The sequence below is a fragment of the Sphaerodactylus townsendi genome, linkage group LG06, assembly GCF_021028975.2.
Source record: "Sphaerodactylus townsendi isolate TG3544 linkage group LG06, MPM_Stown_v2.3, whole genome shotgun sequence".
NCBI lineage: Eukaryota > Metazoa > Chordata > Lepidosauria > Squamata > Sphaerodactylidae > Sphaerodactylus > Sphaerodactylus townsendi.
In genome coordinates, this window is record NC_059430.1 from 116,914,399 (window position 1) to 116,942,151 (window position 27,753).

The following is a 27,753-nucleotide window of genomic DNA, read 5'->3' on the forward strand; positions in this document are numbered from 1 at the left end:
GTAATTCCATATAGCACAGCAAGATACTTCCTTTCAGAAAAGCGGCAGCTTTTATTACATACGTGTTTATATAAAAATTGGGCATGGATGTGAGAGCCCAGAACAATAGCAAAAGGACCAGCCTGTCACCGCCAGTAGGTAAAAGCCATTTGGTGGAGAGGGGCAATAGGTAAAATTAGATTCTTAGCGGAAGCGGCCATTTTCTGGACTCAGCACTCAGTGCTGCCACCTAGAGGGTAAGAGGGAAACACAGAGAATAGCGTATTAGAGGCATGAGACATTTCACTGGTCTCATCAACATTCTTATGGCTTGCCTTGGGATACCTTGGAAAGTTTGGCCGACACAGGTCACCAAACTTTGGGCTAAATCCCAAATGTGACGGAGAAAAAAATATGCTCACACGCATAAGTGTCGTTACCTTTATCCAAGGCCCTTTCTGCCCAGCTCATTCATAACGATTGAAAGTCATTATGAATGAGCCCATTTCCTGCTCTCCCTCTTTGCACATAAGGCCACCCATTCAGGAAGCACCAGCAAATGCTGGAGCTCCTTGGTTCAGGGCCGATTTTTTCTTCTTCCCAGGATGCATGCGTAGCTATGGAGGACTTCAGGGGACCTCTGTAACCATGCAGTGCCCAGGCAGGAGAAGAAGAAAAAAGTATCTCCCCCTGCCCCCCATGCTTGGGACTTTGGAATGGTGGGCAGACAGAGATTCCCCATCCCCCGGGCAGAATTGAGAATCTCCCCCATCTGAGCATGGTGGCCGCCATTTAGTGCATTCTCTAGAGCCTAGGTGTCAAACTTGCGACCCTCCAGATGTTATGGACTACAGCTCCCATAAGAACATAAGAACTAGCCTGCTAGATCAGACCAGAGTCCATCTAGTCCAGCACTCTGCTACTCGCAGTGGCCCATCAGGTGCCTTTGGGAACTCACGTGCAGGATGTGAAACCTGGGCATTTGCAATCTGAGATCAAGGAGGATCAAGATTGGTAGCCATAGATCGACTTCTCCTCCATAAATCTGTCCAAGCCCTTTTTAAAGCTATCCAGGTTAGTGGCCATCACCACCTCCTGTGGCAGCATATTTCAAACACCAATCACATGTTGTGTGAAGAAGTGTTTCCTTTTATTAGTCCTAATTCTTCCCCCCAGCATTTTCAATGAATGCCCCCTGGTTCTAGTATTGTGAGAAAGAGAGAAAAAATTCTCTCTGTCAACATTTTCTACCCCATGCATAATTTTACAGACTTCAATCATAGGCCATCTGGCAGGGGATGATGGGAACTGTAGTCCATAACATCTGGAGGGCCACAAGTTTGACACCTGTGCTCTAGAGAATCCACTCAATCTCTAGAATCCATCTCTAGAGAATCCCCTCAAATGATGGATGGAAGGGGAAAAATTGGACGCTTTCTGCTGCTGTAAATTCGTACAGCAAGTGGTTTGAAACCCAGGTTCCAGGGGAAAAAAGATTGCTTGTTTAGTGATCTTCATTTAACCTGGCTTGGGCTCTCTAAAATGGATCTGACCTGTTCTGGGGGAGCGTTCTGTGCAAACCTCTGCCCCCCAAACAGGTTTTTTGCCTCCTTATCCCGTTTTAGACTGGCTGTGCGGAATCTGAACCTTTCTCTTGAAATACCAGGGGTGTCACAAATTCATGTTGAAAATGTCAAGCGAAGTCTTTCCTTCCCCACGGTTGGAGCTCATGGGCTTAAGATAAATTTAAAGACCTTGCTCAAGCCTCTCAGCAATGGAGGTGCAAACTCTCATCCTGCTTTTCGCCATCAAATGGTTCCAGAGTCAGGTAGACTTGCCATACCTAAAAGACACTTACCTGCAGCGCTACTCTTTACAGGAACCAGGGCCTGGACACTAAATAAGAAAAGAGGATCGGTTACAAAGCCTGAAATCATAACCTGCCGCCAGTGGCGTACCTAGGCAAACTGGAGCCCTGGGCAAAACCTGAGTTTGATGCCCCCCCCCCCCCATGGGCGGCCACCCTCTCCCACCGTGACTAAACAACGATTTTTTCCACCAGGTCTGAAGTTTGGTTCAGGGGGTCCAAAGTTATGCACCCTCAAAGGTGTAGCCGCATCTCCTATTAGCTCCCATTGGAAACAATGGGGGATGGGGACACTCCGTTTGGGAGTCTATAACTTTGGACTCCCTAAACCAAACCTCACCCAACCTGGGTGATATCATCAGGAGAGTCTCCTGAAAAATCCCTGAAATTCTGGTGCTGCTAGCCTAAAAACTGCGCCATCTGCAGGCCAAAAATGGAAAAACACTGAAAATACAAAAAAATCCCACAAACGAACCTGCAGTTTTTGCACCCCCCACAAGGGGGCACCCTGGGCAACTGCCCACTTTGCCCAATGGGAGGAACGCCTCTGCCTGCCGCCATTCTCTTTCTCACAATTTGGGCTCGGCTTTAAGCTTCGCTTCAATAATTTCCCAGGTAGCTTTTTCCGTTCGACCACCCTAGGTACCCCCGAGCTGCCTGTTGGGGATTTTGCAAGTGCCTGTCACAACTCAGCTACAAAAAGCTTAACTGTTTGTATGCAAACAAGTCGCTGAAGTCACTGTTTATGACCTGATCTATTGATGAGCTATTGGTCAGTGAGACAGCCACTGTTTACATATCAGTGGGCACGTACCTCTGAAGTTATAAAGTTAACTCTGTTTGAGCAGACACAACACCAGAGAGGAGAGATGAGGTAGATGACATCAAGTGAGACAGCAGATAGGTAGCGAGATGTAACCAAACATACAGAGATGTAGATGTGCAACAGGGAAGAAAGGATTTCTTATTTTATCTCCATGTAACCCTCCCTTATAGTTAGTAAACTCATATAGAAGAAGAAGAAGAGTTTGGATTTATATCCCCCCTTTCTCTCCTGCAGGAGACTCAAAGGGGCTGACAATCTCCTTGCCCTTCCCCCCTCACAACAAACACCCTGCGAGGTGGGTGGGGCTGAGAGAGCTCCGAGAAGCTGTGACTACTAGCCCAAGGTCACCCAGCTGGCGTGTGTGGGAGTGCACAAGCTAATCTGAATTCCCCAGATAAGCCTTCACAACTCAAGCGGCAGAGCTGGGAATCAAACCCGGTTCCTCCAGATTAGATACATGAGCTCTTAACCTCCTACGCCATTGCTGCCACTGCTATGTAAAAAGCAACTGAGAATCTGTCTCTTCTGTTCTACTCTGCTGAAATACATATATATACCCATCACTGTTGTCCCTGGTAACTTCTACCCAGGATTCTCCTCCTACCTTCTTTTCTTTTTGCATTTGCATTTTCCACCTGGAAAGTAAAATCAACACATAAACAAATAAAATCAACAAGGGGATCAGACACATTAATAGAAGGCACAATGAACAGCTGCCGTCAACATCAACGGTAGCCAACCTGAAGGAGCACTGCATAAACATGGCACCACAACGGTGCCCAGGTGAAGCCCCGGTGGCTCAGACACCCATTGCAAAATATATTCAGTTTAGGGTTTGCATTGGTCCTGGTGGGGCTCATTGGCTGGAGATTTTAGAGAGCTCCTGCCAGGCACACAAGAAGAAGAGGAGTTTGGATTTATACCCCACCTTTCTCTCCTGCAAGAAGTCTCAAGGTGGCTTACAAGCTCCTTTCCCTTCCCCTCCCCACAACAGACACCTTGTGAGGTAGGTGGGGCTGAGAGAGTTCTGAATGAACTGTGACTAGCCCAAGGTCACCCAGCAGGAATGCAGGAGTGCGGAAACGCATCTGGTTCACCAGATAAGCCTCTGCCACTCAGGGGGAGGAGTGGGGAATCAAACCCGGTACTCCAGGTTAGAATCCATCTGCTCTTAACCACTACACCACGCTGGCAGGTGGATCAATGGTTCATGCAAGGGGGATTCATATGAAGGCACACACATGAAGCTGCTTTACACTGAATCAGACCTTTAGTTTATCCCGGCTAGTGTTGTCTACTGGCAGTGGTTCTCTAGGGTCTTTGGTGAAGGTTTTTTTTACCTCACATACTGTCTGGTCATTTGTAATTGGAGATGCTGGGGATGGAACCTGGATCCTTCTGCACAGTCCTTGCAGAGAAGCCATCGTATCAGCTTATCACCTTATCTATTGTTTGTCTCAGAAAAAGATGTTAATAGGGTTGTATATTCCTCCGCCATGGAACTCAACACGCCGGACCTTCTTTGTTGTAGAATGCTCCGCCTGTGTTCTAGTGCCTACCTAACCCTGTTCCCTCCCCACAACTCCTATCCGTTTGAAAGTAAAAATAAATTTTGGCATTCAGCTTCATTATACAGAATTAAACATCAGCACCCAACTCAGTCACACACCTTTGCTCCTGCCTGGTTTTGACAAAGGTGGCATGAAAAACTGAATGATAATTCTCATATTCGTTCAGGACTACATTCTAATGCGGAAGCTTACACTTTTCTTGACAGCGGCACTTCAACTGACCATACTAATGTCTTTTTCTGAGACAGAGTATATCCAGTCACCCCTTTGAGCGGCATGTGGTCTAGACTGTCCAGTCAGCAAAAGTCCATTGGGAAGTCTGGGTCTCCCTAAAGTCTGAACTGACTGAAGGTTTTTCCACAAAACCCCCACCCATTCCAAAGAGACAACTGGTATCTTAATGAGGCACAGCGAGACCCTCATCAGAGTTTCATTTCCTACAGATGACAGACGTTTTACTTTCTCTGCATGCAACTAAACCCATGCCTGAGGTCTGAAGTAGCCTCACCTCCATACAGGTTTACCATTTGGATAAGAATCAGGCTGACCTGTCCCAAAAGTGATCAAGAACTTCTTGCCCTCCCCAGCCACCATCTTCACCCTAACCAGGTTTGGATTTCCACTTACTGATCAGGATAGCTATTCCGATAAAACAGAGGACGCCAGCAAAGATCATGCCTCCGACCCGAAGGGCATGGTAGTCTGTGGAAGGAAGCAGATGACACTCGGAACTGCCTCTCTTTTCCACCCCAGGGATATTTACCTGTCTCAAATGCTCTTTTCCACCTCCATCATTTAACTAGTCCAGTGGTTTTCAGCCCATGTGTTGGGAACCTCTGGTGGGTTACAAGGTCAAAATCAGAGAATATACTATAAGGGCCAAACTAACAAACCTTGTAAATAGAGTTAGGGTTAGATGACAGATGGGCACTTTACTTCTTACATGAAGCTGAATCGATCATGTAAAAATAAAAGCAACTGGAAGATAATTAATTTGAGAATGATTAAGATATAACAGCTTGACCAAAAAAGATGTTGTAGGGAGGGAGGCCAGAAGACAGTGAATTAAAGATTTCGTGATGGCTTCTCTGACAATATTAGAACGTCACATTGAGATCCATTGTGTAATGATTATATTAATGCAGTTTTTGGGTAGATGTACTGTATTCCTTTTTGCTCCGTTTCGAATTCCTTTCGTTTCATATCTTTTTTTCTGTCTGTCAATCAAATTGTGAAAATCAATAAAAATTGTGTTTTTTTTAAACTGGTTTACGGGGTCTTGGTCACAAGTCTCTAGCGAAGCATTAATGTTGTTGATGTCTTACGGAAGCCCTTGATGCTAAGTCAAATGTTCACAACAAGCTACACTTCCTGGCTTTCTCTCTATACACACAGAGAGGAGCTGTAAGATGGTAGGGTGAAGACTCCTCTGCAGACCCTTGGTTTGTTCCTCACTATAATATATCTTCTCATGTTCATCTTTTCTGTTTCCATTTGTCTGGGTCTGCCATTGCTACTTGGGGCAACATTATAACTGTGGACCCCTCCCCCCCTCTTCCTGTCACGTGTTTGCGGCTTAGCAGTTACCAGGTTTGGTGCGACTGAAAACCAGTGAATTAGTCCAAGGAGCAACTGGAGGCTGGTTAGCTCATAAGAAGATACAAGAGAAGGACTATTCACTGGAAAGATTAAGAGGGACATTGAAGGTTGAAGAGCTTCTTCCATGGTATAGCACTGTCTATTACATAAACACGCAGTTTGCCTGTTTCTTGCATTTAAAAACAGAGGGCTGGTGCCCACCCTAGCCCAAAGGACCAGAACAGGCCAAACAGTACTGGCAAGAAGGATCTGTACTCACCATAATAGAAGGGACTACTTTTATCTGGAGAGAAAAGAAGAGGAGAAAGTTAACAACCTACTGTCAGGATTCCAGAACGCCTGGAGTGCCGGGGGAAGTCAGGATTTCTAGCTTTGCTGCAGACTGCAAGTATCTCAACAGTCTCTTTACACATTCATTTTGCACCGTGCTTAGTAGCTCCTTTCAGACTTTACATCCACAAGTATTGGGAACTATCCAACCATATGTGCAAACTCCCAGTACTTTCCATCGTTATGTTGCGTGAATGGGACACTTTCCTATTTTGCGTGCAAATAGAGCTGTGATACACATAAACTGGCCCACAGGATTGTCCAGGGTTATGTGAAGCACAGCTGTACACACACACACACACACACACACACACACACACACACACACACACACACACACACACACACTCTTCCGCTCTCTCCCTCAAGTTTTAATCCTTTATTCAGTCCACAGGTTCTGACTACCCCTCTCTGAGAGCCAAAGTAGGCATTACAACATCTGCTAGTCCAGGGGTCTGCAACTGTGGCTCTCCAGATGTTCATGAACTACAATTCCCATCAGCCCCTGCCAGATTGGCCATTTGGCCATGCTGGCATGGGCTGATGGGATTTGTAGTCCATAAACATCTGGAGAGCCACTACTGTCCATCACAGGGACTTGTAGCTTAGAGCTGGGAGTACCCAGCAACAACTTCTTTTAAAAGTGTGTGTGTATATTTGGGCGGGGGGGGGGGGGGGGTGGCTTAGGACCTTGCATCAGAAAGAGAAAGGGCTCCGGCCTTCCCCCTACACTGTTTTCTCAAGCTGAAATGGTTCCCATGAACATTCTTTGCACTGAATGCTTGAACATGGTGCCCCTATTTCAGCTTGGGAAAATAGTGAAGGGGGGAGGGAAAGAGTCCTCACATCCCCCCACCCTCATGCCATGGTCCCAAGATGAATCAGGCCCTTGTGGTGCTTTTAAAAAGAATTCCTAGCTCCAATATGGCTGCAAATCACCATGACGGACTTATGGATATAAGTCCTGGTTTGGCCCCTATCAGAGGAGGTTTGTAATTAGTCTTTGACATTTGTTCTCGCTCTCTCGCTCTCTCGCTCTCTCGCTCTCTCTCGCTCACACTCACGCTCTCTCTCTCTCTCTCTCTCTCTCTCTCTCTCTCTCTCAGAAATGCACATAGAACTGTGACCACAAAAGGAACCCTGTAAATTACATTTCAAGGATAGCATATTTTAATATAGTACTGCTCGTGCGCAGACAAATGTAAGACATCATTTTCTGACAGCTGTTTTGTCACTCATCAAGTGGCAATCCATTTCACCTTAATGACAAAAGTCTTCCTACACTTCAAAAGACACTTCCTATGTACCACTTTATGTTCTGACTTTCTAAATATGCTGCTCAAAGTGGCTTTGGAATACACTGTTGGAAACCACCATGTCATTCGAGAACTTGCTATTCTTAAATGTGCTAGATACATTCATCGGACGTGACAGAAATCCTCCTTGGAAACACTTCATTGCTTCTAGCACACTTCTAGGAAGTATCGCAGTAGGGCAATTGCACATATGGCTACCTATGGGTCTACTTAAAAGGCATTTCTGCTAATTAATGTGACCTTAAGTGGAGCATGAATAAGATCCGCTATCAGACAGCAAGATAACGCCTCTGCCACACTGATGACGCAATGGACTGCAGGGACCTAGGACAGAACAGAAGAAGCATCTCACCTGTAGGATCGTTTGCCTCCAAGAGAGGGAAGCCTGAAGAAAAACATAAAAACAAATATTTGAGTAGCCTTAGAAGTAGACCAGACAGCAGTGACCTATAGACTTTAACTTCTGAATTCTTGTGAGACACCATTTGGACAGCAGGAGCACAGCATATCTATGGCCGGTGTGAAGAAGCCATTCTACCCATGTATCTCTGTGGTTTGCTGCCCTATTTACCTGGCCTTGCTTCCTCTGTATTTTGTGGTGTTCAGTCTCTTACCAGCTTATTGCTCCAAAGTCTCCTTGATGTGGGACTCCCATTTTTGCTGAAGGCTTTCTTAGAGGCAGGGAGGCCATGGAAATGAAGGGCCATATTTTACCTTGTACAATATGATGCAGAAACAACCTACAGGCCACATTGTTCCCATGGGCATGCAGATGTGCAATCCCCCCCACCCCAACTGTTACGGAGCAGATAATAGGGCTGTTGAACCTTAGGCCCCTTCCACACATACAGAATAATGCACTTCCAATCCACTTTCAATGCACTTTGCAGCCGGATTTTACTGTGCGGAATAGCAAAATCTGCCTGCAAACAATTGTGAAAGTGGATTGAAAGTGCATGATTCTGCATGTGCGGAAGGGGCGTCAGTTTGACACCTAATGCAGTCCAAGGGACAAACCATGTCATCTATTTCAGGAGGATATGCCTTCACTCACAATTGCTCAGCAGTCACTAAACTGGGAAAAATGGGAAGAAAAAATATTTTTTGTCACATAGCTGCTATCAGACGCTTCGGAATCAGCCCTTGATCCATTCTAAGATGCAGGATTGAGAGATGTCCTCTTTCTGCCCAGCTCCACCTTCTCACCTCTATTATAGTATTTTTGACATCTAACATGGTGGCATTCATATCAGAAAATGGCATGTGCGATAGTCAATCCACTGTAGCACCTGCTCAGGAACCCAGATATGGAACCAGGTGAAAGTATCAGAACACGGATTCAGTGCCATCAATCTAATCTAATAGACGTCTAAGGGGGGATATGATTGAAGTCTATAAAATTATGCATGGGGTAGAAAATGTTGACAGAGAGAAATTTTTCTCTCTTTCTCACAATACTAGAACCAGGGGGCATTCATTGAAAATGCTGGGGGGAAGAATTAGGACTAATAAAAGGAAACACTTCTTCACGCAACGTGTGATTGGTGTTTGGAATATGCTGCCACAGGAGGTGGTGATGGCCACTAACCTGGATAGCTTTAAAAGGGGCTTGGACAGATTTATGGAGGAGAAGTCGATCTATGGCTACCAATCTTGATCCTCCTTGATCTCAGATTGCAAATGCCTTAGCAGACCAGGTGCTCAGGAGCAGCAGCAGCAGCAGAAGGCCATTGCTTTCACATCCTGCATGTGAGCTCCCAAAGGCACCTGGTGGGCCACTATGAGTAGCAGAGTGCTGGACCAGATGGACTCTGGTCTGATCCAACAGGCTAGTTCTTATGTTTTTATGTTCTTAATCTGCCCCATCCTGTTAATTCTGCCATTACCAACACTAAGAAGTGCCAGCTCTCTCCCTTTATTCCAACCTTAAAAACACAACTGAAGAACCCGCTCCCCTCCACATGCAACGAGAGGCATTTGTCCTTCCTTGAAGGACTGTTGCCAAGGAAAAACAGCATGGCCAAACTGGAGTTTCTCCCAGCACAAAAAAGTGGGGTTCAGATGCAGCCCTGGATATGCAACTGAAAGCAGGGGTGGATAGGATTGCCAAACTCCACGTGGGCCTGGGAAAGCCTGTTTTTTCAGCTGATCTCCAGACTACAAAGATCAGTTCTCCTGGAGAAAATGGCAACTCTGAAGGGTTGGACTTCACGGTATTACACCATGCTGAGGTCCTCCCCGCCCTAAACCGCACCTTCTCCAGACTCCGTGCCCTAAACCTCCAGGCATTTCCCAACGCAGAGCTGGCAACCCAAGCAGTGGAACCATCCGAAGACAAAAAAAAGAGGCTTGTGATGTGGACCAACCTCGCGGAGTGATCAAATTTTGCCATCATTCCAAACATCAGGATCAGGGCACTGCCATCTCCCCCCCCCCCCCCCCACATAAAAGATTGCAAGTAATTCAGTCTCAGCTTCCCATGGAGAACACTTCCAACAACCAATCAACTTCCAACAACACTTACCAGTCAACATGAGCAGCAGGATCTCTGTGGTCGTGAGCTTCATCTTGGACTCTGAGGAAAGAGAAGGCAGTTCGTCATTTGGCTCTGTGACATGTGGGGGCTACTTCAGAAGGACAGGGTTGAGCTGACCCCAGGAACATCTCTCAGCCCCACAAATCCAACAATAAAAGCCGTTGCTATGATGACCTGTCTTACATAGCAGTTATCTCCAGTTTCTCAAGAATTCTAAGCTTCTTTGGAGAGCAAAAACATATGAAGCGGCCTTAAACTAGGTCAGACCATTATCCGGCTCAGTACTGTCAACTCCCATGATCCCCAACATGGTGCCCACCCATAAAGGTTCCTTGTGCCCATGTATTTCTTTGATAAAACATTCATTTTCCAAAGCAAATAACCAATCCTGGTTTTCTTCTTTAAGCAGTGAGGTGCTTCAGGAGAGTCCAAAAGGTATGCCCTGTGCATCTTCAGAGAGCACCCATCTGTAAACAGATACCTCAATCGAATGGTGGGATTCAAAGAATTTAACAACTGGTTGTTTACAAGCATCATTTTTAACAACCGGTTCTGCCGAAGTGGTGCGAACCTGCTGAATCCCACCACTGCCTCAATCTCAAAATTCTGAAAATGCCCACTGGCTGGGGCTGCCAGACCTCTGCCTCCTCTGCCAATCAGGTTGATGGGATGACTTACTAGCAGAGGTGGGATCCAGCAGGTTCTCACCAGTTCCCGAGAGTGGGTTACTAATTATTTGTGTGTGCCGAGAGGGGGTTACTAATTGGGTCCGCTTTTCCATCTCCACGCCCTCGCCTCCCCGAGAGGCATACTGCCTTTGAACGTGAAGGTTCCATATAGCAATTGCGACTAATAATGTAACTCCCTGAACTGGGTTAATCCCTTTCAGGTACTGCAATTCATTGATTCTCAGCCTTTCGTACCTTTTATCTCACCAGTCTCTATCAAAGAACCTGTGTGTTTCACCATTGCTGTGTTCAGATTTGTGAGTTGGGGCATTTTCTATAATGTGATGATGATTTAGAAATGACCTGGTGCAAAAAAATTGGGGTGGGGGGGGCGTGGTGAGGTGGCTGCCCATGGGGGGGGGGGCATCCAACTCAGGTTTTGCCCAGGGCTCAGGTTTGCCTAAGTACGCTTCTGCCCCCTTTGCTGAGGGGGGACTGGCGAGGGAACTTGTTACTAAAATTTTTGGATCCCACCACTGCTTACTAGCAATGGGCGGAGGCATGGAATGGTGACACAGGGACATTCCTTCCGACATGCACAGGAAGAGATGTCACATGTTGGCAACTATGTGGGACAGTGATATCTAGGCAAAAATTCTATGGTAAAAAAGGCATTTGCCATCGAGTTTTGCAAAAATACCAGAGTGTCCCTCTTTGCTGGCAACAATGTGCACCAGAAGTGAAGTTACCGTGTCCCTAGGAATGTTGCAACTGGAGCCAAGCTCTCCCCCTGCTGCTAGAAGGGACTTGGTAACCTTACTAGTACAGGCTCAGAAAGGTTGGAGACCCTTGGCCGAAACAAGGTCCCACCCCCAACCTCAAAGTACAGGCTGCTAGACTCAGCTTTCATAGAGCCATCTTCTCACTGAAGTCTCTTTTTAGGGCAAGCTCTACACCAAACAGTAAATAGTAGACATTCTTCACATACCAGATGCCTGCCATTGAGCAGGCAAAACCCTCGATCTCCATGTAGAGGAGCAAAAATTTGGGTGAAAGGGTGCTTTTTACATCTCTTTTTTTAAAAGAGCCCATCCATAATGGAGGGCTCTGGGCAATTCAGTTTGTATCTAAGCAACATCTGAAGCTCACAAGGTAACCTCAGCCAATCAGAAGCAAAGTGAGGACAAAGGCAGGACATTCCGAACGGAATCAACATTCTGTTATGTGGTCTAGTCCCCCAGGGTGCCCAGAAGGGCCAAACCCAGAGAGATCACTATCTGTGCATAGAAAGTATTTCTCCGCTATGAGCGACTTTGGTGTTTATATCTCAACAAGGCAATCAAGCAAACTAAAATGCCGGAAAGTTTAAGTACAGGAAAGGAAAACAATATAAACGCTCTCTCAAATGCACTCAATAAAAACAGAAACGCTATAAAAAAATTGCATAAACTGAAAAGAAGGTAGGCCAAGACTGAATGGATTCATTCTCAGGCTGGTCCTTGGTGCAATTTAAATGCTAGGTCAAAATCACGTTTACGCTACAGTACAGCTCAGGAAGACAGAAGAACAATAGATATCTTTCTATATGGCCATCCATCAAGTGAGAAACCAAACACAAGCACAGTAAAAATGACCCCTCTGTTTCTCATGATATGTAGGGCTTGGAAAAGCATTTTAAGTGGCACATGCAAATTCAGTCACAGAATCATAGAGCTGGAAGAGACCCCAAGGACCATCAAGTCCAACCCCCTGCAATGCAGGAACACACAATCAAAGCACTCCTGAGAGATGGCCATCCAGCCTCCGTTTAAAAACCTCCAAAGAAGGAGACTCCACCACACTCCAAGGTAGTGCATTCCACTGTTGAACAGCCCTGATGGTCAGGAAGTTTTTCCTGATGTTTAGGTGGAATCTCTTTTCCTTCACTTTGAACAAGTGGTGGGATTCAGCAGGTTCGCACCACTTCGGCAGAACCGGTTGTTAAAATGCTGCCTGTAAACAACCAGTTGTTAAATTATTTGAATCCCACCACTGCCTTGAACCCATGACTCCTGGTCCTAGCCTCTGGAGCTGCAGAAAACAAGCTTGCACCCTCACCAACATGATATCCCTTCAAATATCAATACTACACATATTCCTTCAATATCAACAAATATATAACATGTCACCTCTTAACTTTCTCTTCACCAAACTAAACATACCCAGCTCCCTAGGGCTCATTCCGCACATGCAAAATAATGCACTTTCAAACTGCTTTCAGTGCTCTTTGAAGCTGTGCGGAATAGCAAAATCCACTTGCAAACAGTTGTGAAAGTGGTTTGAAAACGCATTATTTTGCGTGTGCGGAAGGAGCCTAAGTCTCTCCTTGTAGGGCATGGATTCCAGACCTTTTGCCATTTTGGTTGCCCTTCTCTGGACCCATTCCAGCTTGTCAATATCCTTCTTGAACTGCGGTACCCAGAACTGTATACAATATTCCAGGTGAGGTCTAACCAATGCAGAATAGAGAGGTACAATTACATCACTCAACACTATACTCCTATTGATACATCCCAGAATCGCATTGGCTTTCTGGGCCGCCACATCACACTGCTGACTCGTATTCAGTTTGTGGTCTTAACTCTTGGGGTGGGGATAGCACAGAATAAGACATACAGTGGTAACTGATCAGGCCACATCATTGCTGAAATGCATTGGGAACTGCAGATAAATGCTGGCAATAAGCAGAAAATATGTGTGTGGGGGGGGGGAGTGTTTTTTACCAGTTTCAGCATTGCTGAGTCACAGTTTTGCTCCCTGCACAAACCTAAAGCGATAACAAGGCATCGAATGGGGGGGGGGGCACGGATATGCACCCCAAACTCTATGGTTTTACCACCCAGTTTTGGGTCAGCGTTCCTTCAACATGTTACCTTTCACTTTGCACAGGAAGCGATGTCTCACTGCCAGGGCTTGCTGATTCCCGCACCTACCTGCATGCCGAACAGTGGTGGGGAACAGGGGGCCCAAGTGGGAGGTCTCCTGCTATAACAGCAGAGACGTGGTTCCTTTAACAAGTCCAGCAACACTCAGCAGGCTGAACAACGTGTTTTCCAGCAGCACAGTTCATTCCATTAGACTCATGAAGTTTCCACCCTAACCTGGGCCCCTTCCGCACACACAAGATAATGCATTTTCAAACCACTTTCACAACTGTTTGCAAGTGGATTTTGCCATTCCGCACAGCTTCAAAGAGCCCTGAAAGCAGTTTGAAAGTGCATTATTCTGCATGTGTGGAATGAGCCCTGGATAGCCCAGGCTAGCCTGACCTCATCAGATCTCAGAAACTAAGCAGGGTCGACCCTGGCAAATATTTGGATGGGAGACTTCCAAGGAATACCACGGGCGAATGCAGAAGCAGGCCATGGCAAACCACCTCTGAACATCTCTTGTCTAGAAAACCCCACCAGGGGGTCAACATAAGTCAGATGTGACTTGACAGCAAAAACAAAATAAAAATAATAATAATGAAGTATTCATCCCTTAGGCAGATGTATTTACATTAAAAGTTGCAGACCACAGGTGATGTTATAAAATTCCCAGTGGCTTCTCTTCTAAAGGGCTGGGGTAGCCAAAAACAAGCAGAACCACACTCCAGAAGCCCCACTAGGACTGCAGGATTTACTCCGTCCTTCAGTACCCTGTTTCCCCGAATATAAGACATCCCCTGAGAATAAGACGTCATAGAGGTTTTGCTGAAGTGCGAAATATAAAGCATCCCCCGAAAGTAAGACGTAGCAAAGTTTTTGTTTGGAAGCATGCCCGTCGAACAGAACACCAGAGCATAAGACATCCCCTGAAAATAAGACATAGCACATCTTTGGGAGCAAAAATTAATATAAGACACTGTCTTATTTTCGGGGAAACACGGTAGTGAGATATTAGTGTCAGTTCACCCATCGCCTCTTCCTGCTTTGCTCCCCCCCCCCCGAGTCAATGGGTGAATTGATGTCCACTATCAGTGCACTTGGCAGGGTGTGAACCATGGCCCCAGCAACACCGGCTGCTTGACTTATTCCTGGACCATATTCTCAGTCTGCTTGAAGGTGAAAGGAACAAACAGCCAGTGTGGCGCAGTGGTTAGAATGTTGAACTAGGATTTGGGAGACACATCTTCAAATCCCCACTCTGTCATGCAAGCTTGCTGGGTGACCTTGGGCCAGTCATATATGCTCAGCCCAAACTGTCTTACAGGATTGTCCTGAAGACAAAGAAAAAGAGAGGAGAGCAGAGCAGAGCAGAGCAATGTAACCAGCTCAGGGGCCCCTTTGGAAAGAAAAACAGGGTATAAAGGAAGCAAATAAATATTGTGGGATGGCTGCAAAGAGAACAGAAGGCTCTTCACTGATCAACTCAAAATCTGACCTACTAAATTTCACACATCAGTTTTTTTAAAAAAAATAAGCTTCATGGGCATAGAACACAAAGGCTAGCAATTTGTGGTCTACTTTTTCTGGAAGGGCAGGGGTGGGTGGGTGGGTGGAGAAACTCCTGTGAACTTGAACCGGGCAGGACGATTCAGAAACAAATACTTTATTAATTGTAGGCTCAAGAGGGAGAGCGATATTGCGAAGAATGTTGGATGCTTCTACACCTCTCGTGTCCAAATGGCCAGCTTGCCAAAGCGATAATCTGATTGGCAAACAACAGAACAATGTCTTCCTTGGAAAGCTCAAGTTACCCGCTCATTATGACGGCCTCACTGCCAAAGAGAAACAAGTTTCCGCAAGCGGAAAGAATCTGTTTGGCGCCGCGTCAGCTCTCGTTGCCAGATTTTAGACCCAAATTAAAGCAGCTCTGGAGGAAGAGGCCAAATGCTTTATCAGGAGCACATTTGGAAGTTGTGCCATGACTGGAGCACAAGAAACTATAGCAGCTGATCTGGGTTAAAGTCCTGTCCCTCAGAGAGGAAAGAGTTCATCTTTGGAACTGCATTCCCTCTATGACTTCATTTTTTCTTACTCTGAAATTGTAGCAGTGGTAGGATTGATTTATTGATGCCCTGCTTTGCCTCCCGCCGTGGGAGGCCAAAGCAAATTATAACATCTTTATTCTCTCACCAATGTTATCCTCACAACAACCGTCCTATAAGGTGGATTAGACTGAGAAAGTGATTGGCCCAAGGTCACCTGGAGATAGGTTGCCAATTCCAGGTTGGAACATTCAGCCGCCGAGTCTGGAAAAGGTAGAGTTTGGAAAGGAGAGTAAATTCAGCAGGGATGGGATGCCATACAGCTCATCCTCTAAGGTTGTTGTTTTCACTGGCATATTTAGGGGGCGTCAAACCTTCCATCCCCCACTGATGGCCAGGATGGACATGGCAAATCTAGAGGAAAGTCAGTGGACCATAGAGTCAGAAGTAGCTATTTCCTCCAGGGAAACCGATCTCTGTCATCTGGAGATCAACTGTAAATCCAAAAGCTCTCCAGACCCAATCTGCAGATTGGCCATCCAAACTGTAAGGCGCATCTAAAACAGATTATATGACTTTGCAAATGCACAAGAACTGTAGCAACAAGCAGCCGAGCTCTACCTGCTCTAGAGAAACTGCTGGAACCTCAGCTGTAAAGCACACCACGGATCCTAAGCAACCAATACGAAGTGCCGGCCTGAAATCTCAGGGGGAGGCCATTACAAGCAGCCCCAGAGCAAGGAAGCCCCTTTAATTTGGGCCAAGCAAAACATCACAACATAATGAGCAAGAATCCAAGTTATTCAGAATTCTACATGGCCTTGGGCCTTCATATCTGCGAGAGCGCCAGTGTTAGGTCTCCAACCTGTCTTGTTGATCAGCAATGTTTATTGATAAGCTCAGAGCGCTAAAGCTTGGCAAAGCCAGTTCTGGTGAACCTGGACTTTACCATCCCCTCCCGTTTTCCTAAGAAGTATTGAGAGAAAGAGTATACAGAGCTGAGATGCCCCAAAGTCAGTGACAGGTAGCGATAGAGAGCCACCTGGCTCCCTGCCCCCACAAGTCAATGGAAGCAATCCTGCATCTAATGCAGTGGTGGTGAACCTATGACACGGGTGCCAGAGGTGGCACTTAGAGCCCTTTCTGTGGGCACGTGAGCACAGAGTTCATCTTGTGGGAAAATCACCCCCCCACACACACATCTAGGTGGCCTGGGCATGATCCTTTACCTGGGAGTAAGCTCCTCCTCCTAGGGTCGTGATTCACTCATTTGAAGCATTGCACGGTTGCTTCACCAAGCTTACTCCCAAGTAATGCGTGCCTCGGAGCCAACTGTTTTTTCTAAACTAAAACCTCAGTATTTAACCTGAATACTGAGGTTTTAGTTTAGAAAAAACAGTTGGCTCCGAGGCACGCATTACTTGGGAGTAAGCTTGGTGAAGCACTTTGCGATAAATAAGTGGGTTTTGGCACTTTGCGATAAATGTTGGCACTTTGCGATAAATAAGTGGGTTTTGAGTTGCAATTTGGGCACTCGGTCGCCAAAAGGTTTGCAATCACTGATCTAATGGGACCAACGCGTCAGGGGAAGCCTAGTTATCGACAAAACATGTGAAGCCATAAAGGAAAAATGAAGAAGGAAAGAATGCCCCAAATGGCAGTGGTAACATAAAGCAGCATTGATATATAGTTGCAAGCAGTTACACTGAGTTACACTGAGTTAGGAATGCAGTTCAATCACCCAGATAGCAACCCCCGACACTCTGCCCCTATGATCCACCAAAACAGTTTCTCTCATTGGGGCTGGGTTTTTTTTCAAGTGCCCATGCACATGACTTCTCTATTGTGGTCCCAGATTCTGAAACTGTCTGCCTGAGGTCAGAAAGGCACCGACTCTCCTGGTGTTCAGCAAACTACGCACAACTGAATTATTCAAGAGGGTTTTTCCGTGCATGCAACAAAGTTGCACTATACTAAATGATTCACAAAATTACTTGGATAAATTATTGGGGACTCTGGTTTATACTACAGTGTGCAGCTTAATGAAAGTAGGATCGTACTGTGGAATTTTGAAGCATTTAATGAACCACATTAAAGATTTAAGCTTTGCCTCCTGGTTTTAGAAGAAGAGTTTGGATTTATATCCTGCTTTTCTCAACTGTAAGGAGTCTCCAAGTAGCTTACAAACTCCTTCCCTTCCTCTCCCCACAACAGACACCTTGTGTGGTTGGTGGTGCTGAGAGACTTCTGAGAGAAAGGCAAAGGGCATCTGGCAGGCTCCACTTGGAGGAACAGGGAAACAAATTCCATTCACCAGATTACAGTCTGCTGTTCATGTGCCGGACAGGAGAATTCAACCTGGCTCTCCAAATTAGAGTCCACCGTTCTTAACCGCTCCATCATCCTAATTCTCTAGACCTCTGGTCGATTCTGCAACTCTAATCCTTTTGCATTAAACATTCCGTCTGTCAATCACACTGCTTGCTTTTCCTAGCTGCCTTCAACCCAAGTAAGAAAGTCAGCCAATAAATACAGAAGGGGATTAAAATGTGGGTTGGATATCAAGAACAACAAAGGAGGAGGAGGAATCCAGAAGATGTTGTTGGGCATGATGAAATCCCAAGTCTGCAGGCTGTAACAACCTTAACGTGGAACAGGGGAGGTTCAAGCCAGGCTCATTAGGTGAGAATGGAAGGCAGAAATGACACGAGGGAGCTTAAAGAGCTCGGAGGCGGAGCAGCCGCTGTCTTTGCTGAGGCTTTGTTTTTACATTATATATCAGCTGGAGTTCAGAACACAAGAACCTGGTTTTGCATGCAGATCCCCGAAATCGTATGCAAACATCCTTGCTGGCCATCCTAGGCCAAACTCCAGGCTAAACTCCAAAATTCTGTTTTTGTTTTGCAGCAAACAGAGCTTCCGACCCACCCCTTTTCCTGAGCTCCAGGCTGTAGAACAGAGGTCTGCAACCCACGGCTCTTTCAGCCTTATACTGCGGCTCCACGTGGCCTGGAGGTTGGAGGGTAGCATGGGCGTGTCCCTCCAGCCCTTCAGAGCAGCGCTGGAAGGAAAGGTGAGTGGAGGGGCTGAACCAGAGGCGGCTCCGTGCATGAAGGTGCTGCTTTTCGCATCCCCTCCACTCACCACTCCTTCCAGCGCTGCTCTGGAGGGTTGGAGGGACATGCCCATGCTGCCCTTCAACCCCTGGAGGTCGGAGGCAGTGGTGGGATCCAAAAAATTTAGTAACAGGTTCCCCAATCATAAGGAGTCTCAAAGTGGCTTACAAACTCCTTCCCTTCCTCTCCCCACAACAGACACCTTTTGAGGTCGGTGGGGCTGAGAGAGTTCTGAGAGAACTGTGAATAGCCCAATGTCACCCGGCAGGTTTCTTGTGAAGGAGTGGGGGAAAATAACACAGTTTAGCAGATTTGAGTCCTTTGCTCATGTGGGGAGGAGGGGGAAATCAAACCAGGTTCTCCACTGCTCTTAACCACTACGCCAAGCTGGAAGTTGTGCCTCTTCGACATCCAAACTTTTTAGTATAGTCACTGCTGATTACTAGGGGCGGGGGGGGGGGGGCAGCATAAAATAGCCCAGTCTCTTCAGATCTCAGAAACTAAGCGGGGTTTGTACTTAGAAGAGAGACAACCAAGAAGAACTTTGCACTGGAAGGCAATAGCAAACCCCGTTTGCTTCTCGTTTGCCTCAAAACCCTTGCTATGATTGCTAGGAGCTGGCTGTAAGTAGACGGCACTTCACAGACACACACAGTTTCTTCTGTGTTTGTGAACAGCCATGAGGTCTAGCAACAAGATTTCTTTTAAAAAGAAGCTAAGATTCTCAGGAATCCAAACTATGTGCCTCGTATCCGATTCCACCCAAATGCGTGCCCGTGCAGAATAAATATAATAGCCCTTAATCTTTTCCCGAAAAGTTTACACAGGATAAAACACGTTACGCAAAAACTATCCTCGTTGAACTGCTGAAGGATTCTGTACCCTATTAAAGATGGCATAACTTTATAGACTAACATTGTCTTTACAACGGAAACGTATTAGAAGAAGAAGAAGAAGAAGAAGAAGAAGAAGAAGAAGAAGAAGAAGAAGAAGAAGAAGAAGAAGAGTTTGGATTTATATCCCCCCTTTCTCTCCTGCAGGAGACTCAAAGGGGCTTACAATCTCCTTGCCCTTCCCCCCTCACAACAAATACCCTGTGAGGTGGGTGGGGCTGAGAGAGCTCCGAAGAACTGTGACTAGCCCAAGGTCACCCAGCTGGCATGTGTGGGAGTGTACAGGCTAATCTGAATTCCCCAGATAAGCCTCCACAGCTCAGGCGGCAGAGCTGGGAATCAAACCCGGTTCCTCCAGATTAGATACATGAGCTCTTAACCTCCTACGCCACTGCTGCTCCACTGATTCTCCACTGATTCACTGATTACACTGATTCTCGAAAGAAATAGATCTTTTAAAAAATTTTTATAAAGCTTTATTGAAAATTTAAGAAAACACATAGGTTAATATAGATTAATATAACATAGAAAAAGCATAAAAAGAAATCTTATCCAGAAAGGGTTTACAAACATATAAATGCCACTTAATACTATTTCAATCTTATTTATCTCATGAATGATAACTATCTAATAAACCCCCTCTGATTACATTATTAATTCGGTAAGAGAAGACAAGAAAGAACTGAGCATTCAAGCAGAAAGAAGAGAGGAGCGAAAAGAAGATAAAGAAAAATAGTCCGCCGCTCGCCTTCCCAGCCTTTTTGGAGCCTGTGGAATATTACTATGGAATATTAGTATGGCCCAATGGGTGCCTCAAGGAGCAGCAGTGGCGTAGTGGTTAAGAGCAGGTGTACTCTAATCTGGAGGAACTGGGTTTGATTCCCCGCTCTGCCGCCTGAGCGGAGGCTTATCTGGGGAATTCAGATTAGCCTGTGCACTCCAACACACGCCAGCTGGGTGACTGTGGGCTAGTCCTGTCAGAGGCATAGCTAGACCAGAGTGCGTCCGGTGCACACTCTGGCTTTTGCGGGGGGGGGGGCCCCACGGGGAAATGTGGCTCCTGGGAAAATGTAGTTCCCACCAGCCCCAGGCAACGCAGGCAGGCTTCCGGCCTGCTCCATTCCTAAAAGTAAGTGGGGTGGTGCGCCGCGGGGGGTGGGGCGCCACGGGGGAGGGGGTCGAGGGGGAGGGCATTTTTCTGCCCCCCACGTGACTAGAAACAGTGCGCCCGGTGCGTCGTGCACCCCCCCCCCCCGTCCCCTGGTGGCTACGCCACTGAGTCCAGTGGTTCTCAACCTGTGGGTCGGGACCCCTTTGGGGGTCGAATGACGCTTTCACAGGGGTCGTCTAAGACTCTCTGCATCAGTGTTCTCCATCTGTAAAATGGACAAATGTTAGGGTTGGGGGTCATCACAACATGAGGAACTGTATTAAAGGGCCACGGCATTAGGAAGGTTGAGAACCACTGGGCTAGTCACAGTTCTTCTGAGCTCTCTCAGCCCCACCTACCTCCCAGGGTGTTTGTTGTGAGGGGGGAAGGGAAAGGAGTTTGTAAGCTCCTTTGAGTTTCCTTACAGGAGAGAAAGGTGGGGTATAATCAGTGGGATCCAAAAATTTTAGTAACAGGTTCCCATGGTGGTGGGATTAAAACTGTGGCATAGCGCCAACGGGGCTGGGCAGGGCACGATGGGGGCGTGGCCGGGCATTCCGGGGGCAGGGTATTCCAGGGCGGGGCTGTGGCAAGGACGCAGCCGCTGCGCCGGTCCTCGGCCGGGAAACGAATGCACGCAGGCGCAGGCTGCCACGCACGCCGGTGCACCTCCTGCTAGACTGCTTCAAGTTCTGCGCGCTACTGCTGAGAGGAGGGGCATAACTAAGGCAAAAATCACATGGCAAAATCACCAATTAGTAACCTCCTCTCGGCACACACAAATAATTAGTAACCTACTCTCGGGAACCTGTGAGAACCTGCTGGATCCCACCTCTGGGTATAATCCAACTCTTCTTCTACTACTACTACAAAATGGATGCTGCAGAAGATGCGGCCAACCCCAAAATGATCACCACAGTTTAACTTCAGTCACAAGAGTGCAGAACCTTTTGTTGTGGTGCCAGCTGCTGCCAAAGCAACATTTTTTTAAAAAAAAATCTGCACAGGTAATCAAATATCTAATAGTCAGTCGGAAGCCTGGCAGGGCATAAGCCTGACCTGGCCCTGCCAATTTCCTAAAAACACTTGGCAGGCTCCACAAAAGATGCCGGCGGGTGCTGTGTGGCTCCCACGGGCACCGCAGTAGAGACCCTGGACTGTAGCAAGCACACCTTGGGGCAGGGGCGGAAGCCAACCAGCAAGCAAGCCCAAAGATGGAAAATCTTCCCCAAGGCAAAGAAATGCTTCGATCGTTTCTGCAATTAGATTGCTCTTTTGTGCCGGAGGAGCTTGATCTCCGAAGGAAAGCTTGCCAAAGGGAAGTTCTTTCCTAATTTTGCAGTCCAGAAAGCCAGAAAAGCATAATGTTCACCTAGCCCCGTTTCAGGAACACACGTTTCATTCAGCTACGCCTGCAGCAAAAGACAAGAGCCAATCCTGGTGGTCACTCTGTGCACAGGACAGGGTCGCAGCCCTCATCTAATCAGATCGGAGACACAATTCTGTGAGCCATATGTTATCTCTCGTTTATTTTAGCTATTTATGTAGGCGCAGAACAAGTTTTGAAAATGTTCTAAGTCTCTATGCAGACATTTTCTTTAATTGCATTGCTTTTATGATCCTATATGTTTTAATTGTGAATAATTAAAATGAACCAAAGTAGGCCTTTTTGCTCTTTGGCTTTTGTTACTAGCCAAGTCAGCAACAACCTCGGTGAAAAGCTCTTTGTCCTCAATACTGCATGGGAATGTATGAGATTATGAACTTAGTTGTTGTTTTAAGGTCTTCTTGTCCCGGCACCTTGGAGTCTGCCCCTTTTCTGATACAAGGCAAGAACATGGCTAAATGTTTAGACTCTTTGTCTAGAAAAATAGGGCAAAAGAGAATAATTCTGATAAGGTGGGGTAAGGACCTTAGTTCATAATAGTCAAAGGTGACAAATTGACATCTTCCAATTAGACCATTAGTTTGTCCTAAATGTTTTGAGTAAGGGGATAATCTCCACCCTTTGCAATGATTGATTGATGATGCTACCTTTGGGGTATATTCTTCTTGATGAACTGTTTGGATGTAACCTATAAAAATAAGAACTTTTAGCCATTCTAGTGTGGCTCCTCTGATGCTGTCTTGCCCGTTGTTGGCCGAATAAAATATTTATTTGATTTTATTCTTTGTCGGCTTGAGCTTTTTGGCTTAAATATTTTGAACCTGTTACCCTGCAGTAACATCTGTACCCCTGCCTGTCGCCCTGATGGGAACCCCAAGTGACTTACAACATTCTCCCTGCCTCCATTTTTACCTTAACAACCAATCCTGTAAGACTAAGAAGAAGAGTTTGGATTTATATCCCACCTGTCTATCCCATAAGGAGATTCAATGTAACTTACAAGCTCCTTTCCCTTCCGCATCCCACAACAGACACCTTGTGGGGTAGGTGGGGCTGAAAGAGTTCTGAAGAACTGTGACTAGCCCAAGGTCACCCAGCAGGAATGTAGGAGTGCAAAAACACATCTGGTTCACCAGATAAGCCTCTGCCACTCAGCTGGGGGAGTGGGGAATCAAACCCGGTTCTCCAGATTAGAATCCACCTGCTCGTAACCACTACACCATGCTGGCTCTACACTTGCCCACGGTGACCCAACAAGCTTCCAAGGCAGAATGGGATTTATTTAAAAAAATACTTTTTAGAAATTGTCTCACACATAAAACAAACAAGGCACACAAAGCACTATTCTAGCGGCCTGAGGCTCCAATTTATGCTACCAAAAAGGCAGCATAAGTCCATTCAGCCCGGTGGCGGCTTCTCGGCAGCAGGAAGGCTTTTCTACGGTAAAAATTCCACTGTTCAACCCTCCCTACCCTGCTGGAAAGCCACCATGGGAGTGGTGAGGCAGCGCTACATCAGTGCCGCGGCGCACCACCATTTTTGGACGGGGCTGTAAGTCTTCAAAAGACAGTCCATAAAAGGTTTTCAGTTTTGTAAACAATTGTCCAAACTGTTGGCCCTTAGTTGCACTGTCAGCTTTGCCATTTCTGAATATTCTGCAACTTTCAGAATGCTCTTTTGTTGGTATCTGTTATCTGTCCATTTTTGTGCACATGGCAGAACGGGGGTTCAAAGACAGGTCTTCCAGAAGCTAATCTGACACTCTAGCGCCAATCCAATCCAATCAAAAAACCTTTATTAGGCATAAACCAGAAGTACCATACATTCCAAGTACAAAAACAGGATCATTGTTATATATCATGTAGAACATGGATTAAAAATGTAGCTTCAGAAATTTCTACATTAGGGCAGTTCCAATAGCTTAGACATTTTTAGTTTGTCTGAGAGAAACATAAATTCTAGAGGTAGCAAAGCTCCCAGATCAGTTCTAATATCATTATACCTCGAACAGTAAAGCAGGATATGAGGGATTGAGTCCATAGCGTTGGGACAGTCCCGACAACAACGCTCACTTTGTGGGATGTCAAGGAAACGACCTTGAAGATAGACAGAGGGGAATGAGTTGCACCTTGCTCTGGTCATGACCCATCTGCACTTATAATTAACAAGCTGTTCTAAATATACAGCAGAGCTAGATTTCTAATGCACAGGTGTCAAACTCGGGGTCCTCCAGATGTTCATGAACTATAATTCCCATCAGCCCTTGCCAGTATAGCCAATGCTCATGTTGGGAGGGACTGATGGGAATTGTAGTTCATGAACGTCTGGAGGGTCACGAGTTTGACACCCCTGCCCACTGCATTACACAACCATAGATAAACAACCAGCCCTTGTGCAAAGGCAGAAAGTCTAACAGACAGCTGGGCTGAGCTTAATCCAGCCTCTATTTGAGTCTGAGCCTCACCCCCATCCCCTGGGGATTCGGCTGGGAGTCAGTCTCCTGATTAGCACTGCAAGTGGAGCAATTACTGTATTTGCATTTGGACAAAGGGCATCAAAAGGCGCCAGTTGAGTTGCAGTGTAGGAGCTTAGCCAGGGCCCAGGATTTTGAGTCAGCAGCCCCCTGAGGCTGAAAAGCCAAAATACTCAAAACCAAGTCTGGAGGCTTCTCAAATAAGCTGTGAATTCCTGTCCTCCTCCAGGCTTTTAAACAGATGCCAAGTCCAGCCCTGAAGCTGAAGCCTAGCATCCCAAGGAGGCCAGAACTACAGTCCCCAGCATTCTTTTGGAACCGCTCTTAAAACCCTACTTTGGCACCTTTTCAGACCTGCAAAGTGGGTATGCTTTTGATGGAAGGGAAACCACAAGAGGCTTTGCCTTCCTGCCTTTGCTGACTCCAGAAGGGCTCAGGATAGTAGCATTGCTTCATCATCCATGGTGGTATTGGCACTGTCCAATAGGTGCTTGCAACTGCATGCAACCACGTGCCCAGGTCAATCTCGCAGTGGGCCACTGGCTAGAGAACAACGTCCTCCCTGAATTGCATCATGACCAAGGTGAATTAAATGTTAATCCCAGTGTCAGGTGACTGCTTGCAAAGCCCAGATCAAGTAAGGGGGGGGGGGGGAGAGAGAGAGACTGTACCACCAAAAATACAACTCCTCCTATACTCCACAACTGGCTTTCACATCAGCCTTGAAAGTTCGGGCTCCGGGTCACTTAAGTCTTTTTTTTTGTTACAGCTCAGATAGAAGCCCTCAGTTCATGTGGGATGCCCAGATCCCATAAATCAAGCACCACCACAATGCCCTATTTGTTGAGCCTGTATCGAAAATAGCCTTCAACCTCTGCACTGAGTTCAAACGGGGCAACGCACAACAGCCGCCGTTCATCACGTTTACCCCATTTAGAAGTGAGGGAGGGGGTGGCTCAGCGCTGGAGCATCTGCTTTGCATGAAGAGGGTCCCCAATTCAAGCCCCTACATCGGAAGCTGTTGACAAGTGCTAGGAAAGGTCTCTTTTGCAGAGTTGCTGCCAATCCGTGTAGACAAGACTGGTCTTGATAGACCAGGGGTCTGCAACCTGCAGCTCTCCAGATGTTCATGGACTACAATTCCCATCAGCCACTGCCAGCATGGCCATGCTGGCAGTGGCTGATGGAATTTGTAGTCCATGAACATCTGGAGAGCCGCAGGTTGCAGACCCCTGTGATAGACCAAGCTTCAAGTGGGCAGCCATGTTGCCCTGCTGCGGACAAGCAAGATTTAAGCTTAGAAGGACCTTAAAAACCAAGAATTTCCAGGGTGCAAGATTTAAAAGTCTGTGCTTATATTTGGTAAAAGCGCCTTTGTCTCTTCAGTGCTTATACCCTGGAATTCTTGTCAGTCTTTTGGGCTCGACTTTTGCTCTTGATTGACCCAGGGTTCTGACCCAGGAACCCAGTTCACAGGTTACAGGAAACAGCGCATACAAGCAACGTGCATTTTTTTTAAAAAAAAAATCCTATGCCTAATAAAGGCTAATAATAATACTATTTTTAAAAAATACCTGCATCAAGCAATTTGCACGTTCCACTCCAATGCACATAAAGCAGAACATGCAACGGGAATCGCACCTACCTCACAGGGTGTTTGTTGTGAGGGGGGAAGGGCAGGGAGATTATAAGCCCCTTTGAGTCTCCTACAGGAGAGAAAGGGGGGATATAAATCTACATTCTTCTCTTCTCTTCTTTGTTCCAGGTATTGGTCCCTGGTTTCAGCTGCAAACTGAACACGTGTTGGCTTTTTCTGGCAAACAGATGCGCGCATGGGTATGCAGGAGGTACATGTGCGCACTGCATTTGATTGGGACAGGATGGGACAACTTTACATATACAGCAGCCAACACCATAAGTTATCTACTTTGTTTCCGCCAACTTAACTTTGTTTAAAAAGGTTGCCTGCCGTGTTACGTGCAAGAACCCAACCCTCTCTCCATTTATCCTGCACACCAAAACCCCAGAGTGCAGAGCCAGGCCCTGCAACGAATAGAGTACAGGGTTCAAGTTAACAGCTGCTTTAGGAAAAGGCCTGAGCGACTCCCATGGTTTAGAGAGGCAGGCAAGGTACAACTGGGGATTTTTTTGGAGGAGGGGGGAGCAGGAAGACCAAGCCATAGTCACCCAAGTCGAAAACCCCAAGCCAAAAAGTGCATTGATATTTTTGCGCAGAAGTTGTCAACCGACTTTTGTAGACTCCGATTTATAATCATTGTTATTACTATTATTAATTTTGCTTTGTAAATGACAAACATGCAGTCGCCTAGACCCCTCCCCTCTTTGCAATAAATAAATAAATAAATAAATGACTCAGACACACTTCCACTAGCTCCCGTCCAGATGGAAGGCAAGACGTTTCGAGGGGGGTAAGTTACCTCTGTGCAAAATTACCGCCGCTGCCCCGACAAGTATAACGCACCTTGATAGGGTTTTTTAAAACAAACAAGACAGGTAAATAGCAATCTAGCAACCACGCCCGAACAGGCGACTGTTGCAAACAGGTAAGCTGGCCAAGATGAGCCTTTCCTCTGCCAGGGAGGCCGGAGTTGAACAACACCCCCCCACCGGCACAAAGACCCCTCCACCAACAGCCCCCCACCCCCCGGAGATCCCCGCGGCTGCTTACCTGGTCTCCGGACGCCGGCACGAAGGCAGAGGCAACCGGTGGGGTAAGCAGGCAACCCGGAAAAAAGGTGGAGCGCCTGTTTTCCCTGCTTCCACCGTCCCGAGGGCAGACCACACCCAGGCCAGGTGAGGAACAGGTTGGGTTGCCGCAGGGAAGGGAAGGGCCCTTTCTTTCGGCTGGGAACAGATGCAAAACTTGACCCGGCTTGGGGAGTCGCTGCTGGAAGAAAAAAAAAACCGGGGGGGGGGTCTACTTTCTCCCTCACACTCAATTGTTTGCTTTCCGCAGGTAGAGTCGAGTCCCTGTGCTTTTAAGCAGCTGTAGGAGTCAGTGGCTGCCGGTTTGGGCGGCTTGAAAGGGGGGATCCAACACGCTCTCTCTAAATGGAACCTCCACCTTTAA

The 27,753-nt window shown here is 46.7% G+C and overlaps 1 protein-coding gene across 1 annotated transcript; it reads right to left on the minus strand.

The window, feature by feature from the left end:
- Positions 1-36: 36 nt before the first annotated feature.
- Positions 37-27,499, minus strand: LOC125434981 (FXYD domain-containing ion transport regulator 3-like). Its single transcript, XM_048500894.1, has 8 exons — positions 27,352-27,499; positions 10,013-10,063; positions 7,841-7,873; positions 6,102-6,125; positions 4,871-4,945; positions 3,277-3,307; positions 1,838-1,875; positions 37-229 (listed from the first exon to the last, which is right to left on the minus strand). Exons 2-8 carry the CDS (start codon positions 10,053-10,055, stop codon positions 210-212), a joined length of 264 nt encoding a protein of 87 aa, XP_048356851.1. The 5' UTR covers positions 10,056-10,063; positions 27,352-27,499; the 3' UTR covers positions 37-209.
- Positions 27,500-27,753: the final 254 nt, after the last annotated feature.

What these genes read in the sequence shown, in the direction of transcription:
- LOC125434981 (XM_048500894.1), bottom strand. Translation starts at nt 10,055, where the DNA reads ATGAAGCTCACGACCACAGAGATCCTGCTGCTCATGTTGACTG. An exon ending in AAGTAGTCCCTTCTATTATG is followed by an intron (nt 4,946 to 6,101) that starts GTGAGTACAGAT and finishes TTCCTTCCACAG; the next exon opens with ACTACCATGCCCTTCGGGTC. An exon ending in TGTAAAGAGTAGCGCTGCAG is followed by an intron (nt 230 to 1,837) that starts GTAAGTGTCTTT and finishes CTTACCCTCTAG; the next exon opens with GTGGCAGCACTGAGTGCTGA.